This window comes from Chrysochloris asiatica, unplaced genomic scaffold (genome assembly GCF_000296735.1).
Source record: "Chrysochloris asiatica unplaced genomic scaffold, ChrAsi1.0 scaffold00150, whole genome shotgun sequence".
NCBI lineage: Eukaryota > Metazoa > Chordata > Mammalia > Afrosoricida > Chrysochloridae > Chrysochloris > Chrysochloris asiatica.
In genome coordinates this window covers 6,848,559-6,861,949 of record NW_006408668.1, presented here as the reverse complement: position 1 = coordinate 6,861,949, position 13,391 = coordinate 6,848,559, and the positions used below count along the sequence as shown (strand labels likewise).

At 38.9% G+C, this 13,391-nt stretch overlaps 1 protein-coding gene across 1 annotated transcript; it reads right to left on the bottom strand.

Annotated features, from left to right (window-relative positions):
- Positions 1-3,454: 3,454 nt before the first annotated feature.
- On the bottom strand, positions 3,455-12,973 carry LYG2 (lysozyme G-like 2). Its single transcript, XM_006870748.1, has 5 exons — positions 12,931-12,973; positions 8,363-8,503; positions 7,366-7,562; positions 5,009-5,147; positions 3,455-3,573 (listed from the first exon to the last, which is right to left on the bottom strand). Exons 1-5 carry the CDS (start codon positions 12,971-12,973, stop codon positions 3,455-3,457), a joined length of 639 nt encoding a protein of 212 aa, XP_006870810.1.
- Positions 12,974-13,391: the final 418 nt, after the last annotated feature.

Genomic DNA, 13,391 nt, shown 5'->3' with positions numbered 1-13,391 from the left:
GAAAAATAGGAATTAGACAAGTCTGGGATGGAGGGAGCTAAACCAACAGCTACAGAAAGACAAATCCCACGTACAGTTGGTTCACACTCCTGGTTTTGTAGACTTCTGTATCACTGTACATGAGTGAGTGCATTGCTTCTCTGAGAAATTGGTTATAGGAGAGTTCTGGATGTGATTTCACATATATGATAATGTAGCACTACAGACTGACCATGACACTCGGTAATTCCAGTTTGTCCCTACAAACCCTTATGGTAGGTAGTGATCAGAAATGCAGATATCTGAGTTTGTCCATTTGATAGAAGCTTCACGGTACACTAAATGATATTCTTGAATCTCTAAGTCAGATCTGATATGTTGTCTTGTAGCCGGAAACCGAATTGGACTGTCAGTTGGAACCTTGCAAAGCCAATCACTTTGTCTTTCATTTGTTCCTTTCCTCCAGCTATCCTGTTTCCTCATGGCCCCCAGGTTGCCCAGCCTCTCCCTCTAGACAAGCTGCCTCATGTACTATGCCCTTATAGGCTGTAAAACTTCCTCTGGGGTCTTACTTTAAATCCATTTTTCAGACATGTTTTTAGCATTTAAGGGGGAAACAAAGAAAGTAAGTCTCAATTTCCACATTTGTGACCTCTAATAATGGCCTCAGCATAGATGTTTCAAGCCCTGTAATGTATGGGTGGCCAAGAAACAGGATGAGAATGTAACTGTGAATAAATCCAGTCAGAGAAATATTTTTAGTTTTTTGCGTTTCGCTTTGAAAACTATTTGCAAAGCAGATTTTATTCGCCCTCCAGTAAGAGCTTAGTTTTTGGACAACTTAAAAAGATTTTATTTTAACAGTAGACAGTGAACATAGAACAATTAATTATCCCTGAAGAGACACTGGCAAAAATGTAAGGAAAATAGAAGATAATTGAAAGAATGATTAATGGATCCTCCTTTGAGACTAATCTCTTTGGCATTGCTCTTTGTAAAGCCAAGATAATCAGCTCTGTCTAGAGATGGAAAGAGGATGAAGGCTGAGAATGTTCTATTATAACTAACTAGCAATTCTAATAGAGTATGAAGAGTTTAAAATGCAGATTATGTGTCATAATAAAAGTTGTGTGTTATTTCTAGACTATTCTCACCATACTAAGGAGGAAGGCAAAGAAAGTTGCAGGAATATTCTCAACCTTCAGGTACAACTAACCTCTCGTGAGGCAGATGTTGATGGTGCCCCCACCCCCACGGACCTTACAGGGTTCTTGGCTGATTTCTAACTGCCTGTATTTGTACCTCTGTGCCTACAACCTGCATTCCCTGGCATTGCAGAAAAGTGTGCAGCCTACTTGCATGGCAGATTAGGAGCAACAAGGAATTAACATCTCCTACTCTACCCTAGGTCCTCAACCAATGGCGCTCAGGAATGGATAGGTATCAATATCCTAGTTCCTTGCCCTTCAGGTAGAATAATCCTGAGGTGTATCTTTTGCATTGTTTCTCAAAGTTTTCCTGCAAAATTCAGCTTGATGCCCATTGTGGTAGCTGGCTTGGTAAAGTACCATTTATTAACTGGATTGCTGTCACATATTATATCAAATAAACTACCTGCACTTGAATCTTTGTCTCAGGGAACCAGAATAAGACCCCTTGAGTATGGACTTTCCTGGGATCCCAGTCATAAAAAGAATACTGGGGAGACAGATGCAGGGTATAAACCAGTGCTGTATTTCTTGCAGTTCACATTACATGGAAATTATTTCACCTATGAAGTGCTGTAGGATAAGCACTGGACTGCTAACCACAAGGTCAATGGTTCAAACTCCCCAGCCATGCCTCAGAAACCCTATACAGAGTCGCTGTGAGTTGGAACTGACTCAATGACACTTAGCAACAACAACAACAAGGTTACTTTATTGCCTTTTTGTTGGCTTTACAGGAACTGGCTGTCAGATGGAATACATGTTTGTGATGAAAAGTCCTAAAGAATTCATCTTGAGCAAAGTAGAGTTCTAAAGAATGGCCTGAGTTGCCCATATGCATGGATGGTATTAAAATATTTAACAACTCCTACACATGGGCCTTAATCACAACAGATGCTGACACATAAGTTTCAAGACTGCCACACCCACTGTCCATTAGGGCCCATCAGGGACCCTAGTTCTACCTGGCCACATCTTTATGTTGGCTTGAAAAGCCACTGGGTAAAGAATGGTTTAGTTGGCTTTCTCCAAGAGGGCTCAGTGGTTGGTGGGTCTGATTTAAAATTCTCTCTTTGAGAGAAAAGCAATGGGTAGCAGCATTTCTTGGACATCTTAAAAAGGAACTGAACTTAGGGCTCAGTTATCTGACTCAAGATAAGCCAAACAAATTCTCTTTGCAGGGCCTAAAACTCTGAAACAGAGTGACAAAAGAATGAGGAGGAACACGTTTGGAATTCATACTGATTCTTGCAGTGAGGATTCCACAAAGTGTAGTTGGGACAATCTCTGCTATTCAGACACCCAGAGTTGCCTGTTTCCTGTTCATGTCCTTGTCCTTCCTGTTGGGTCTATGAGCCTTTGGATAATCTTCCGTTGTTACTATGTGCCATCAAGTCCTATATAGGGTGTCTGAAACTGTAAATCTTTACAGAAGCAGAAAGTCTCATTGTTTTCCCTCTGAGCAGTTGGTGGATTCAAACAACTGACCTTGTGGTTAGCAGCCCAGTGGATAACCCACTATGCAACCAGGGCTTCTGGTAGCCTTTTAGTACTTTTTTTTTTTTTCTTGCTTAAAATTTCCAGAGTTTGTTATTCTTGTTTGCAACCAAAGAGCCATAATTAATGCAAGGTATATGTATCTATCTTCAGCCATGTTTGTGGGGAGATGACCCCCTAGGTGTTTGATAGCAACTAATGAAAATAAAAAAAGAAACTAACCCCTAGAGTCTCAGCAAGTAAGAGAAAGAAGACATGAGAGGTTGGTGTGGGCCTGAGGGATGTGTGCGTAATCTGAAGAACATCAGTCTCCTCACTATCAACTCACAGTTACATATGGAGCTGGAGTTCCATCTCTAGTTTCTCCATTGCCTCATGGGTTAATTGGCTTATGAATCAAGTACTTCTCAAGCAAAACCCAAGTGGTCAGATACTGGGAACAGGACAAAAGCTCACTTCTTAAGACTCATAGGCAGGGAACCATTTGACATTAAAATCATTGACTAAAATAAGGTCTAACTGGAATATATAGACATCACACTCTATGATATTAACATTTGCAAGAAAACAATGGTATGTATGTTTGCGTACATTTCATGGAAACTATTGGGAAACTAGGTGGATTTTCTTTTGAAAAAATAGTGGGTTCTACATTTTCTCTCACAATTACAGCAGTCCCTTTGCCAGTGTTGGGTTGAGCATATCAAACACTTCTGTTAAGGGGAACTATCTGAGCACCCTATCAAACTGATCCACCCATACAGTTTTCCCTAGAAGCCATGTCTTTTATAGAATTTAGCTCGGGCAAGAAGATCATTGGCGAAGTCAGTGTCTATGTCCACAGGGGTGACAACGGTATCGATTCCTGACTTAAAAGCCAAAAGACCACCTGAAAGGAAACACAGTTTAAGGTCCCAATATTAATGTTCAGCAGACACAAGATAGGAGCATTTCCAGGATGTCAGCCCTCCAGGCAGATCTTCCAAAGCAGGCCATCCCAACACTTTGATTCCCCTTCTCTCCCTCCACCCTTGAGGATATGCTATCCCACGTATCAATGGGAGAATTTCTTCTTTTAAGACTGTATATTTCTTTTCGCAAAAATCAGATTCGCTTCTTTTCTAGTCCATACTGGGCACAACAAGATTTCCAGCAAATTTTCAGTCTGAGAATGTTTGCAACATTTTGAGTCCTGGTGTGACACTATAGGATCAGCACTGGGCTTATAACCACAATGTTGGCAGTTCCAATCCACTAGCTGCTCCTTGGAAACCCTATACAGGGTTGTTATGAGTTGGAACTGACTCCACGACACTAAACAATAACAACCACTATTTATTTAATGTTTCATTGACTTGTTCTTTTACTCATTCATTCAATCAATCAATCAATCAATGTTTTTTAAATACCTACCATATTCCAGGGTTGGAACCACATTGAGTATGATATACATAGTGTTACCCAAGATATTGGATACATTCCTTTGTTAAGTTATTTGTTAAACATATAATTGTGCTCTGCTTTCATGTCTAAAGAAAAGACTCTTGTTCTTAATCTCTGCCATCAAAGACCTTGAAATAGAAAATAAAATGACTCTAAATGAAGGTCCATAAAGTGTGGAAGGAGAGAAGGTCATATATACCATGATCCCACAGCAAGTAGACTTAATAGGAATTGAGTTAATATTAATAGCAGTTAATAATTAGCAGGAAAAGAGGGAAGGAGTCAGAAAAGTCAAAGAAAATTATCTGTTTCTCTGGCTGGGATGACTGGGTATATTAGGATGCCTTTCACAACACAGAAAGTGAAAATGAAGAATTTGCAGCAGAATGTTAGTGAGTTAATTTGGTTTGGGAGATGCTAAAGTTGAGGGGGTCAGCAACCAGCCAGGGAAAGATCTCTATGTGGACATATCATGGCCCCTGAACTCCCAATCACATCGAGAGTACTTGCAGGGTTAAAATTTGTTCATACAGTCCAGAAAGTGGTTTAACAGTTCCTTGTATCAGAAAAAGCCTATTAGAGGAAGGTAAAACATATTCTTTTAAATGATCTCATTAGCTCTTAAGGCATTACTCGATTGTTGTGCAACCAAGGAGATGTACAATAAGAACTTCAGCATATTGTAGAAGCAGAAATAGAAAACAGGGAAGGAAGACCACTCAAAGTAACTCAGTTATTCAGAGACCTCTACTGCAGGCTTTCAACTCTTCCCAGACCTACTGTATACCCAGTGGAAGCAACCTTACAGAGCTTCAGGACATATCTGCCTTCAGGGTCTCACTCATTGCTTATTTTAACAAAGCATTCAAAATATGACCTACCTTTGAGGTGCTGATCCACACTCCACTTGGGGAATTTTTTCTGGACATCCTTAATTCCATCTGCTAGAATCCCAACAGCCTGAGAAAGGTGTTCTTTGCTGTCCCAGTCACCAACAGGGCGATGGATTTTCTTATCAAGCTAGAATATTCAAATAGTAATGTCAGCATCTGGATGACGCAACACAAAACTAAGGGTTTGGAGAAATAGGGATAGCACAGTTTTAGTTAAGCATTCTAATAAATATATATTATATATGAGCTTCAAAAAGTTTGTGGGAAAATGGAATTTGCATACGGGGCGCGTGGTGGCTATGTAGGATAAGTGCTGGACTTCAAACCGGAAGGTGGGCTGTTCCATCCCACCAGGTACCCCACAGAAGAAGGGTGTTACTTTTTGCTGCTGCCAAGATTTACAGCCTCAGAAGCCATATACAGGGTTCTGGTGCATAGCAATCCTGTATAAGATTTCTGAAGAATGCCTGGTGGGCTTGAACCATTAACCTTGTGGTTAGCAGTCTGGAGTTATCTATGAATATTAAGAAGGACTCAGCAGTCTACACATGCTAAAAGGATACAAGGTCCCATCCCCTAAGTCAACAAAGAGAGAAAAGCTTATCCTAGAGCCAACACTCTGAATTTGGAGTTCTAGAGACCTAAACTATAAAATAATAAATTTCTGTTTGTTAAAGTCATCCACTTGTGATATTTCTATTATGGTAGAGCTAGATAACAAAGACACTGACCCAAGTCATGGTATTTCCAATCTTCTCATATGCGTGCAAAAGGCGGACAATGAATAATAAATTCATAAGAATGGATGCCTTTAACTTATGGTGATAGCGAAGAATATTGTATATGAAGTTGCTTCAGAAAGTTTGTGGAAAGCTGAAATGTAAAGATAATGGAATTTTTCCAAGAACTTTTCCCCTTTGTATATTATAGATAGCCAGAGAATGAGCAAATCTGTCTTAGAAAAAGTACAGCTAGAATGTTCCTTAGAAGCAAGGATGGCTTCATCTTATGTACTTTGGACCTATCAGGAGGGACCTATCCCGGCAAAGGGCCTCAGGCTTGGTAAAATAGAGGGTCAGCTAAAATGAGAAAGACTCTTAATGAAATGGGCTGATACAGTAGTGCAACAATGGATTCACACAAAACAATGAAGATGGTGTATGACCCAGCAATATTTCTGTTGTGTGTACATGAGTTGTGAGTTGGAATTGACTTGATGGCACCTAAAAACAACAACATAAACCAAAACTTAATGCTCCATAAGCAGTAACTCCCTCTTTACCACGTCTCTGGTAATCACTATTAAACTTTGCTTTCTCTATTAAAAAAAAGAAAGAAAGAAGAAAGATCCAGGAGCCCTGATGACACAAGGGTTAGGTGCTTGGCCACTAACTGCAGCTGTTTTGTAGGAGATCTAGAGCTCTATAAAGATGGCCGCCAAGAAAATCCTCTGGGGAAGTTCTACTCTGTCACATGACATCGCCAGGTGTTGGAGCACCCAACAACAATGTATGTGTGAAAAAGTTGTTGTTGTTCAGGCATTTGCAGACAAAAATAATTATCAACCAATTCAGGGAAAAATTTGTTTCAAACTGAGAAAGCTAGATATCTGGGTATCTACAGACGATTTAAGGAGTCTTGGTCATTGATTCAAACTCACCATCCACGCCTCCAAAACACTATACAGGATTGTTATGAGTTGGAATTGAATCGATAGCACACCAAACAGCAACAACAGGCTATTTAAAATAGAGTCTGGATGCAAGTATCCAGATCATGCCCTTCTTCCATTTGCCTAAAGAAGAAAGTTGGTTCAAACAGAACTTAATTGTACAGTGTTCTGATCTACATGAATGACATTAACCATTTCATGAATCCCAGGAGGATCCCTATAATAACAGTATCTTATCAAATATTTTCTCAATGTAACTACATTACATATTATTTGTGTTTTAGAATTATAATTATGAGACTCACAAAAGATTTTTTTGGAAGTATCCAATAGCTGACAAACATTGACTAACATACCAAAATTGTGCTATAGAAGTCCCAAAACAAATGATGCTGAAGCATCTATAACCAGACTCCATGATATTTGGGGGCCTTACACTGCAAAGGAGTCCTGGTGTGGTGCATTAGAATAAGCGCTGGACTGCAAACCACAAGGTCAGTGGTTCAAACCCACCAGCTACTTCTTGGAAACCCTATGAGTTCACTATGAATCAGAACCAACTCGAAGGCACTTAACACCTGCAACAACAAAACCACAAAAGGCTTTTTAATTTAGGTTGAGCTTCTGCAAAGAAAAATGAAGTACAGCTGATTTAATGTCTCTAGGTAAGTACCTGCATCAAGCCATACTTATGTCCATTGTGATTCCAGCCATTTTCCAGAACGGTCCCACCATGGCTCTCTCTGGAGATGATGGCAGCAATGAGGGCTGGGTCCACGCAGTGCCTGTGTCCAACTTCTTTGATCATAAATTGGTAAGGCTTTATGGCCCTCAAATCCATCGCAGCAAACATTTCGGAACCATGGATCCCTGAAGTCAACAAACACAAAACAAAACGGTGTTTCCTCTACACCAGAAGATCATCTTTTACTAAAATATAGGTTAACCACAGCCCCTGACCCACTGCCCGTGAGTTGGGACAATCAATTTAAGACATTCATTTGATCTCTGAACACAGAAACCCAGGTAGGTCCGCAACCTCAGAAGGGCGCCATTTCTCAATCTCTCTCTCTCTCTCTCTCCCTCTCTCCTTCATTTCTTTTCTGCCACATTGGTGCACTGGGAAACTCTTGGCCTGCATGTCAATCAATCTAAGGTTTAGTCTGGCTTTGACACTATGTAGCTCTGTGCCCTTGGGGAGTCTCTGATCTGTAAATTGAGGGTATGGAATTAGATATGGCCTTCGTAGTCTTCCAGCTCTGACAATATAACAGTGATAACATCATAATGACTTTGGAACAGGATTACAAAAAAGAAAAAAAAAAAAAAAAACACAAAGAGAAAGTTCTAAGCTCCATTAAAATGTTCATGATATAACATTAAATAAAAACAACAACAACTACAAAATAAAACCAACATATTATATGTTATCTAATCAATAACTGGAATACATAGAGATAGGTAGTCCTGGACAAGGATTAGAAAAAGTGGGACAAACTTCAAAGAAGTACTTTTTTATGTTGGTCAAGATTCTTTTATTTTTTTCCTAATGTTTAATTTTGATATCATTATTATAATAATTATGCCTTAAAAAAATGAGTTATTTCTTGAGAGGGAAGCTGAAAAGGATGAAAGGGCAAAGCCGAGCCTTTGCCTCAATTTTCACTTACCACAATTAATCAACCTGTCTATATCACAGGAAGCCCCAGTGGTGTCCATGGTCATGATGTCCCCATAGCACCCGTGGTACAGACGAGGATGCAGGTGAGGGTTCATCATGTGGGTAAAAGGGTGCAAGCCCCTGGAAGTACCTGCAGGCAGAATGGTTATTTGCATGAAGCCCATGAGGAAATATTGCTTCAATCATTATTACATACGTTGTCAAACCAGAAACAAAGACCATAAACTGGGTCCTCCCCCAAGTCTCTTTTTGCCAGTCTTGGCTCATCAGACCAAATAGAGCAGAAGATTCCCCCTTGCCACCCTACTGCCACCTTTGAACATATGAACACAAAACAAACAAAAGCACTTAATTGTAACACACTGTGCAAAGCATTATGAAAATAATTTTATAGGCTTCAAATATCTTTGATCAGAGTAAAATATTGCCACAAGTTTTAACAGGAAATTTGAGAGAAATTTTAAGACATTTGTGACATAGATGTAAACAAAACAGCTGATGTGAAAGATGAAAAAAGAATGCCATGTGGCACTGCAGGATAATGTGCTGGACTGCAAGGTTGGTTTGAAACGTTAGGTCGGCGGTTCAAACCCGCCAGCTACTCCTCAGAAACACTACACATGGTGGCTATGAGTTGGAACTATCTCAGCAACACTTAACAACAGCAACAATTTAAGTTAACTGGTGTAGCGCTGTGGGTTAATGCGCTAGACTGCAAGGTCGTTTGAACTGCAGTGCCGGTGGTTCAAGTTCACCCACCAGCCACTCCTTGGAAACCCTATAAAGGGTCATTATAGGTTAGACCGACTCGATGGCACTTAACAACGACAACAACGTATTTTATATATCATGCTACTGTGAAGTTGAGTCTCTAAATCTATTAAGATTAAAAAAATAAACATAAAAATTTGAGTGAAGTCCATTGATATTTTTCATCTTGTCATTATGAAATGAGTTTCTGCCCTAGTCTATTGAGTAAAGGAGACAAGAACTTTTCTGTAATTTTGAAGTTTGTTCTAATAGTTCCAAGGATTGTTGGCTTGTACCTTCAGATGATAAATACGAAGGGGCTTCAAAAAGTTCATAGAAAGATGGAATTCAAAGATAATGGATTTTTTCTATGAAGTTTTCAAAGCCCCCATTTGTTACAAGAAAATGTAGTTACTGAAAATTTGTTGTGCAAAACTATGTTCAGTTGAATGTTGTAAACTATGTTTTTTAATGAAGAGATGGATTTTACCTACCCACTTGACTATTTACATGTTCTAACTTACCAACATAAAACAACTGTATACTCTTAGAATTAGGCATCTAATCTAAGGAATGGTTCCTTATAAATATTTATATTATAAGTAAAACAAAGTAACTCTAAAGGTTAACTTTTTTAAAAGATACGATTTTAAAAAAATGTAATAACCAATAAAACAAAAATATATGCACAATCTGATAAAAAAGAATTGTGAATGGACCAACAAAATATCACATAAACATGGGATCCTAAGGAAGCCTGTGTAGATAATAAAAGCAGCAGATAGAATTGTTGCTGTCGTTAAGCACTATCAAGTCAATTCCGACTCATAGGTTTCAGAGGAGGTAAGTTTGAACTGCTGACCTTATGGTTCACAGTACAGTGTTGATCCTACAGCACCACACCAGGAGTTCAGATATAATTGGATTTCTTTAATAAAAATGGGTTCCCATGCCATACTGAAAGCAGGAACTACCACGTTGGTTTTCCTCGTGGCCCTCAGTATAGTATTTTGTGCCTGCAATCTGCTTAGGAAATAGACATGAGCATGTGAATAGATGGATTCCTAAAATTGACACTGGGTGGTGGAAGAAATATGAAAACTGAAAATATGGATCTATAATCTGATCACATCTCACCATGATGGTCCAAACCAGCATCCTGATTATTGTATAATAATTTGGATTATTGTTAACATGTTCAATAATCCATGCTCATCTAGATTATTTTAACAGTTTACAACTGGCCTGCCTCCCTGTTCCCATTCTTACAATCTGTTCTCCACCCAGCAGCAGAGTAAAAATAGGCATGGGTAAAACCAGTCTTCCCTCTTCATCTTCTAATGGGGTTCCCCTCATTCAGAGGAAAACCAAATCCACAGTATGGTCTTCAGGCTCCTCCTCTATTTGGCCCTCTGTTCCTTCTCCAATGTAGTTTTTTCTTCCCTAGCTCTTCTCCAGCCACATTCTTCTTTTTGCCTATCCCTGAATGTGCCAAGCAGGCTCCTGCCTCAATGCCTTTGCTTTTGAAGTTCTCTTCACCTAGAATGCTATTTTCCCAGATGGCTACATGATTTTCCACCTTCAGGACTTCATTTAAATATTACTTTGTATCAAAATATATGAATAAGACAGTTCATAGACATAAAGTAAAAACAGTCCTTAGAGATATAGAAAGATATTCAACTACACTCAAAAGGAGAGCAGGCCATACATATTAAAACGACATTGAGATATCATTTTCACCTAGTCAGTTAGCAAAAAAATACAAAAGTTGGACAACATACTCAATGGGAGAGCTTGCTATGCCAGGGCATTTCAGAATAAACTGTTTCAGCACCGTTTTTAACAGCAAGGACTGGAAACAACACACATGTTATTAACATGGGAATTGATTGAACCTACATCCTCACAACTGAATACTATGCAGCTGTAGAAAGGAAAGAGAAATATCTCCATACACTCCTATGAAACAGAGCCCTGGTGGTATAGTGTGTTAAATGTTAGGCTGCTAACCACAAAGTTAACAGTTCGAATCCACCAGCCGCTCCTAGGGAGAAAGATGAGACTTTCTGCTCCTGTAAAGATTTACAGCACGAAAACATTTTTTTATAGGGTTTCTATGAGTCAGAACCGACTCTACAACAACAACAACTATTAAATGATCTCTGGGTCTAGAACAGTATTTATAGACTTATACTTCTGTGCAAGATAGGGGAGAAAAGAAGATATATTTGTGAGTGCAAATGGAATTTGCCTATATTTTTAAAAGAAACACAAGGATAAGCCAAACATTAATAAAAAAATGTTAGTTGGAGGGAGGGTCAGAAAAGGGTAGAGGGAACAAAGATAGAGGCTAACCTTCTCTAAATGTACCTAGTTTCAAATTCCGGACCCTGATAAATGCTTACAATGTTTTTAGACATTAAATAAGAGTAACAAAGAATCCTAAAAAAACCCCCAACAAATAACCCTAACTCTGTATCAAGTTAATAGGGTGCTGTGGCTACGTAGGATAAACACTGGACTGCTAACCACAAGGTCAGTGGTTTAAATCCACCAGCTGCTCCCACGAGAAGATAACACTTTCTGCTCCTGCATATATTTACAGACTTAGGTACTTTTTACAGGACTTCTGGTGTGGAGCTGTAGGATCAGCATTGGACTGTGAACCACAAGGTCAATGGTTCAAAGCCACCAGCTGCTCCTTGGAAACCCTACACTGATCTATTGAACTAGAATATTTAGGTATAAAGTCCAAAAATATGTGCTTCAGCCAGCAGCCCCATCTTATTTGACAGCCTTCACCTTAAGAGTATTGGGATGTGGCCGAGGTCCCTATATCACTTGTGTTAGTATCATAAATGCAATTATATTTTTTAATTATAGTCCTTTTTCAGCTAAACACAACTAGTATGGTAGCCTGTAATTGGTCTACTGGCTATAGAACTCTGCTCCCACCTGACAATTAAAGAGAAGTAAAAATTCAAAACTATCTCTCCCTTGCCTTGGACTAAAGGTAACTGGAAATTATCACCAGGGTAGCCTCACTTTTCCAAATTTAGAATTGAAATTTTAGAAAACTGTCTTCTCAATCATGACTCTACTGATAAGCAGACAATGTGGCCATTGGTTCCACTGATGCTTCCTTTTTCTTGGACTGAAGTCTCCAATCTTTGCTTATTCAAGGTCTTCCATCATTGCCCCAACCTACTTCTCCAGGCTTCTTCTCACAAATCCCCTCTTCTCTTCCTACTACATTCATCTGTGTCCCCAAGCACTTTTCTTGCATTTCTGCTTCTGTGCCTTTACTAAAGTCATCCCTCCATCTAAAAGGGTTTTTTTCCCCTTCTCTTATTACTAGTCACTCTTCAATAGTTTCAAAAGTTTTCCATTGGATGGATATGAGCTCTTCCTTTGCAACTCCTCTCAGACTAGAATTTTTTTTCTACCGTTCATTGAATTATTTATTGCCTGGCACTGATAGTGTCATATGTCTTGTCTTCTTCCAGAGCACTGTTCCATACACCTCTTGATAAGACAAGAAGCCTAGTTGGTATATTACTGGACAGAAAGTATATCAGTAAGTATTAGATTATTTTAAATTCCCATTGATATCACCTTCATCTGCTTTCCAAGCAGACGATACTTTTAATGATAGAAATACATCATTGGTTACTGGGTAGGCTGGTCAGAAGGAGAACCCATTCTTTCCTTATATGTAAACATTATACTTTCTGACCCCAGATTGTGCTCAGTGTTTTCTTGGCCACTCTGATAAGAAATGGTAAATGTCAATCAGTAACTTACCAATGAGGACAATGAGTCCCAAAAACACGGCAGAGGATAGCATGGTGGCAAATCTTATCCTACAGAACCTGTTATGATTTGAAATAGGAACTGGTTAATTTTCAAACTTTAAAGTTTCTTAAAGGAAAGTTGCTTTGATTTAATAAGAAGCTAAAAGTTACTTCCAATTTGATCCTCAAATATTATGATCTGTTATGGTCTGCTGGATCACTCTTTCTGAAACGCAAACTCCTGATTCATTTCAATGTAAATTCAGATTGCCATGAGCCCATACACATCTTACATACCTTACCACACACACACCCATCCTATCTCCAGGCTTGGTCATATCATAATTTTGTTGCAATACTTACTACACCCTCCCTTTGAAAATCAAGAGAAATCTTGAGCATCACTAGCATAGATTGACTTTCTCAATTTATATTTCCTTAGTCTCATTCGAACAACAGATTATCTATTTT

Bases quoted from the DNA above. Each gene is read 5' to 3' on its own strand.
- LYG2 (XM_006870748.1), bottom strand. From the start codon at position 12,973: ATGCTATCCTCTGCCGTGTTTTTGGGACTCATTGTCCTCATTG. The intron at 5,148-7,365 runs GTACTTACCTAG...TGAATATTCTAG, and splicing joins ATAAGTATGGCTTGATGCAG to CTTGATAAGAAAATCCATCG. The intron at 3,574-5,008 runs GTAGGTCATATT...GTTTCCTTTCAG, and splicing joins TGTGGATCAGCACCTCAAAG to GTGGTCTTTTGGCTTTTAAG.